Source organism: Pholis gunnellus, assembly GCF_910591455.1.
Source record: "Pholis gunnellus genome assembly, chromosome: 1".
NCBI lineage: Eukaryota > Metazoa > Chordata > Actinopteri > Perciformes > Pholidae > Pholis > Pholis gunnellus.
Genome location: NC_136528.1, coordinates 8,050,668 through 8,056,535, shown reverse-complemented (window position 1 = coordinate 8,056,535; position 5,868 = coordinate 8,050,668). Strand labels below are relative to the sequence as shown.

At 39.6% G+C, this 5,868-nt stretch overlaps 1 protein-coding gene across 1 annotated transcript; it reads right to left on the bottom strand.

Moving 5' to 3' along the window:
• Positions 1-1,236: 1,236 nt before the first annotated feature.
• On the bottom strand, positions 1,237-4,930 carry cd44a (CD44 molecule (IN blood group) a). Its single transcript, XM_079159192.1, has 5 exons — positions 4,794-4,930; positions 2,340-2,999; positions 2,169-2,228; positions 1,997-2,075; positions 1,237-1,902 (listed from the first exon to the last, which is right to left on the bottom strand). The coding sequence occupies exons 1-5, from the start codon at positions 4,858-4,860 to the stop codon at positions 1,725-1,727; spliced, it is 1,044 nt and encodes a 347-aa protein (XP_079015318.1). The 5' UTR covers positions 4,861-4,930; the 3' UTR covers positions 1,237-1,724.
• Positions 4,931-5,868: the final 938 nt, after the last annotated feature.

Genomic DNA, 5,868 nt, shown 5'->3' with positions numbered 1-5,868 from the left:
CACAATGTAGTTTCTGCACTGCAGATTTAAATACAAACAACCTGCTAGGATTAGCTGTGGTCAAGTCTAGCTAGTGCACACTAAATTCTGCCTCCAGCACTCGCATAAATCTGAGGCCATAACAACAAGGTCCTTGGGTGTTGGCTGAATATGTACATGATTTTGAGTTTAACTCAGTGTAGCAACTCTGTTCAAACCAAGGTGAAAACGGGATTATTTATTTGTCCTTTTTTATAAGCGACAGTTTATATAATCATGTTTAAAGTGCCTCCTTGCACTTTGTGTATATACTCTCTTTAGATAAAGTGTATAAATCAAACGTATAGAATTTGACATTTTATGTCATCTATCAGGATTATTTTTGCTATGCTAAAAGTTTCTATAACTATACATATGCAACCATGTTAGTATGTCAATTTTCCTTTTGTGGGACACTAGTTGCCCGGATAGGTTGTGAATTTAGGACTATTTATTTACAAACAATGCATTCGATTTATCTGTTTTTAAAAGAAACTACTTTTCAAAGCCCAATATTTCTTACTTCTTTAATTAGTGATTGTTATTGATTATTTAAGGATTATGAGCACATTAGGGTAGTTGTTTTTTGTATGTGGAATATTGGTGTTGGCAGCTACAGTATGTCTACATGCTGTGACAGCCTTCCTCAGTAATTAACAGCACGCGCTGATTCATTTCAACAACCCCGTTATCTATTAATTCGTAACATCATTTTCCCATCTATTGCATTTCTTATTGGGCCTCGATCTAAATAAGAAAGTTTTCTTATTGGACTGGCCTCGTGTAGCAAGTGTTTTCTATGAACATGTGAAATTGTACAATCTTTAGATAATAGAATATATATTTTCTATCTTACTTTTTTGATTCTATGCACATATTGGTCCAAGACTGTATTCAACATTTCCCTTGTGTGTGACGTTCATTGTGATGCAAAATAAATGCATGCAGGATTGAATGCACTCGCACTAAATACACTACAACAGAGCACACACAGTATTTGTCAGGCAAGTGGATTGAACGTGTGTAAATGTTTTAATACTTGCGTGTAAATATTAATGGAAACAAATAAATGTTTATTGATGAGCTTCCGTTGTGTTTATTTCTCAGATGAGGGTGTTTGTCGCGCAGCATTTATTAACACACGGTACACTGTGTGCCTGTTATTAAGCGCCGTGTTGGTTTTCAAGAGAAGCTAACGAGTTAGTTATCTGAGCACTGTTCAGTACACAGAGCTTCTTTAATAAAATGTGGGGGAAACAACAGAACAGCTTAATATAAGTTACAATCCACATCACTTTATTACAAAAGGGTTTAAAATATTATTAATGATAAGGACACTTTACAAAAAAAAAAAATCACCATGCTGGACACGTACTTTTCCTTGTGTCCATCCATTACACAGACCTGTCAGTTAAAAATAATATTTACAACAAAAAAACAACACAGTAAAGACTTGAAATAAAGGGCATTTGTGGAACTTACTCGACCAGTTAATACAATACAATAAAAGCATCAACCAAAATATTGCTGTTTCAATGTAAATATATGGATAAGAGTTTTGGGGACTGGGCTCAGAGCTGTGAAAGTCCGCAGAAACCTTTTTGCTCAACAGCCCCGACAGGTTTGTTCTGATCAAATCTGCTTCGTACACAGTCTTGTGGTTCTGTGATGAGTCTCAAGCCTCCAGAGTGTCATGTTTCTGAACCTCAGTGTGATGAATGATTCTCCGAAAGCTCTTCCAGGGGGATGACTGTGTACTCTCCCGCGTGTCCGTTCTCCTTGGGATTGTCTTTGCGCAGGAACGTCTCCATCTCCAGCTCCCTCTGCTGGTTTGAGGAGTTAGATTTGTCCTCAACCTTGGATGCCTTGCTCGGTCCATTCCACCTGTGCAAAAAGGAACAGTGAGAATTTAATTTTATGCTCAAAATAGTTGGAACTACAAAACATTGTTCTTCTCTGTCTGATTTTAAACTCTTACTTGTCTCTTGTGGCGATGGCGACTAAGAGCATTACCAGTGCTGCAAGACCGACAATGAAACCAACGATGATCATCCATCCTGGAGATATGGGGATATGGAGTAGGAGTTAGTAAAAAATGTACTCAAAGCCAGAAAATCCGGTTTATTATAAGCATTTTTTTCTGTACTCACCTTGTGTACCGCCTGCTTTGGATTGTGCCGGCATATTGGCCCCAATTTTGTTTGGTGTACCTAAGAACAGAAAATCAGATATTTAAAATTGGCCATAGGCAATCCAAAAAAGCTGTTACAAAAGTTATTGTTTGCATCACTATTGAGGCAGGTGCTTTATTGGATATTTACCAATATTGAGAACATTGCTCCTTTGCTCAATTTCCGTTATAGCAGTTATTTTCGCTTCATAACTGAGTCCTTCCCCTGATCCTGAGCCTGAGCCTGAGCCTTCACTTGTTGCAAACATTCCTGGAGCAGCCATGGAGGTTGATGATGTGGCGCTAGTTTCTGAGTTTGAGCTGGAGGTCATGAAGTACACGTCATTCGATTGAAATCCAGACCCCGAGTCAGAACTCAGGGTGGTCAGGAAGTCAAAGGTGGAGACAGCGGGATCAGTGGTTTGAGAGGCCGAGATGTGGTCCGGGGTGACGCTTGGCTGGGCTTCATTCGGCACTGAGGTCGAGCTAGACTGAAGGCTTTGGGTGGTGGATGAATCTGAACTGGAGTCGTCAGTGCCCCTTGGCAACACTGTGGCGTGTGAAACAGTTGTGGTTCCAAACTGGAGGGACACGGGGGTCGTGGACTTGTCGCTGGCCTCCGATCCACTGCCCTCAATCGCGTCGCTCTCTTTGGAGTCAGAGGTCGGCTGCTGGGACGCCTGAACGGTTGTGTTTGTTTCGGGTGATTCGGGTGCGCTTGGAGTGCTTAAAAAGTTATCGACGAGGAAGCCGTCCGTCGCGGCCTCTCTGAAGACTTCATCCTCAGCTTTGGCGGGGATCTGGGTCACAGCTACGACGAGGAGGAAAGAAAAAACATCCACAGGTCACATCAAGTGTTTGCGTACCAGCCCCGACATGAGCGGAGGAAAGGAAAGTTACCAGGGCTTAAGTGCTTCTCCCAAAATCTTGTATAAACTTGTGTCGCGCTCTTCTTTCGTAAGGTGTGGTGGAAGGCAGAAATGATTAACCTGGGTGACTAATCAACTATGAGTGGGCAAACAAACGACAGGCAGCCTCATCAAAGCATTAGTTTAACAAGAGCATACCACTCTTTTGACACACCCAGTGCAGTGCAACAGAGTCTGTTTTAGTTGGAAAGACGCCATTATCAGGGTTTTGTGCCATAGGGATGTGGAAGAAAGAGGACTTAATAAGCAATGTTCTGTATTATTAATTCAAATATTTATTGTTTATTGTTAATTTATTATTATTTCATAGCATACCATAACCCAAAATGGATTGAACATATTAACCATTTAGCATGTGCTTAAGTATTGTCTTCAGGTTCTACTTTACTTTTTTCTACTCCACCACATATAAGGAGGAAATATTGCTCTCTTTCTGCTGACAGCTATAGCTTCGACTTGCTTCTCAGAATAAGATTTTACATTAAAAAGTATTTCATAATATTGCAAAATACAATACAGAATAAACCAGTTGTTTCCACAAGTGTCTATGAGATTCAAAAGCTTCTCAGATGGTTAGATTTGAATTACCTTTCCACGCCTGAAGAGGAAAAATGATCCAAATAAAAAAAGCAAAGATTAGAGAGTAGTAAGAAAAAAATAAATGCAAATTTGTGTGGCAGTACTTTTTCTTATATGCTCCATTAATCACTTCATGACACCTCAGATTAATCTTGTGACCTCTTTGAGGGGCCTGACTCCCCAAACCTTTGGAACCACTGGCCTAAACTAATTATATATGTAAAGTACTAAATACTAGCTACACCTTTACCAGCTACAACAGTAAAATGCTACTTACTCATTGATACAACAGGTTTAACAATATCATTATACAATGTATAACATTATTAGTCACAGGGACCATTTCTGCAGAACAAGTACTTCTCCGATGTCTGGCCGTAATACGCAACAAACGGATGCCTTGAAAAATGTAATTAAAGTAATAAAAAAAAAGTGAATGAGAATGAATAAATAAAAAGGCCAGTCATGTTCAGCTCCGGTGTTCCCTATGAAGTTACCCGTTTGCCCAAACTGGTGTGGCAGCTATTTTGCTGATCTTTGGTTTCACCTTACTCCAGACACTCGCATTAATGCGCCTCCTGGAGCAGCTCAGAACATTTTACAAAGATCTCTGTGTGTAAGCTGGAGGTGCCAGTGAAACCTGTGCACCGACGATGAAATAGTACACTGAAATTCCTACAGAAAGAGTTAGACCTGAAATATAAAGAGCATCTTAGGGAGGGAGCAGAATGCGCTGACTCACGGGGTAAGAATGAGGACACCATGGGAATTATTGAAATTTCAGACGTCTGTATAGAAGAAATACTGCGTTTGTCCTGTGTAAATACCATGACTATGGCCTCCCTAGTCCTGATGTGAAAGAAAGGAAACTAGCCTGAGAGTCCTATTGATGACCGGTGAATATCTTACATGAGGATGTGAGCAGATCAAAATAATCTACCTGGAATTCAATCTTTATCCTTTTACAGTTTAATCCTACGAGACAAAACCACATGGCTCATAATATCACACATACTCGGCTGAAATAGAAAGTGTTGTTTTAAGTGTTTAAGAAAGATTCAATGCGTTAAACAGAAAAATGTGAGACTATTACTTACTATTAACTGGTGTTGAGTGGACAACAGCAAGAAGTCCAAGAATAACCCCCAAAAGAAGAGTCCTCATCTTCAAACCAGAAACTTTTGACGCAGCCGTGTAAATGAAGTTGACTGTTGTCGAGCAGGAACTACTTGGCGCACTGGACTGATAATGGAGCAGATGAATCATGCGCTTGCTTTTTATACACAGCAGCATAGGTGTCACATCACTACAACAATGGCTGGCAAAACACAAACACACACGAGGGCTGGCACACCTGTGGACACACCTTCTTCCTACCACACATTCTCACGCTCCCCCCTTCTCTTCCTGATACACAACAAACGTCCAGTTCACAATCCAGTTGTTCGGGAAGTTCAGTAATTTCTTAGGTACTCCTTGGTGGAAGACAATGCAACAGAAAGATAACATCAGTTTCTTAAGAAATATCACTGACTGATCACATCAACACTACATACGTTTAAAACATTACAAAATAAAACTACATACCAAATACACTGTCGATGAGCCTAAGTCTTACATTTACTGCCACTTAATGTTAATTAACAAAAGAATACAACAAAAAACAACACACATACAGTACAAACATAACACATAAGAACAATATATATTTTTTTAAAGATAAACAAAGGAATATAAACAAAACAACCTAAAGGAGAAAACTAATATGATTATCAAAGGAGTGGGATATTCAATTTAAGAAAAAATGAAGGCAGAATTTTTATGACATAGTATTCCCATCAAGTTTCTCACTCAGACATTTTCAATATAAAAAATGAAGAAGAACACGACACATTCCTGCCAGTTTATGCATGCAAAACGATGGGCAATATTCACTTTATAAGCAGCATTTGAGTTATGTCTTTTTATAATGAGGTTACATGTAACAATGTAACTACCTGGTCCTAATGCAATGATAAGAAACAGGTCCATGTACTGCTAATGAATGGTAATGGTCTTGTGTCGGGCCTTTCTAGTCTTCCGACCACTCAAAGTGCTTGAACCATACATGTCATTGCCCCATTCACACCCATTCATACACTGATGGCAGGAAGGTGCCACCATCCATCAGGG

Excerpts from the sequence above, each read along its gene's own strand:
- cd44a (XM_079159192.1), bottom strand. The coding sequence starts at position 4,860 with ATGAGGACTCTTCTTTTGGGGGTTATTCTTGGACTTCTTGCTGTTGTC. Across the intron at positions 2,076-2,168 it reads CAAAGCAGGCGGTACACAAG|GATGGATGATCATCGTTGGT; the intron begins GTGAGTACAGAA and ends CCATATCTCCAG. Across the intron at positions 1,903-1,996 it reads GCCATCGCCACAAGAGACAA|GTGGAATGGACCGAGCAAGG; the intron begins GTAAGAGTTTAA and ends CTTTTTGCACAG.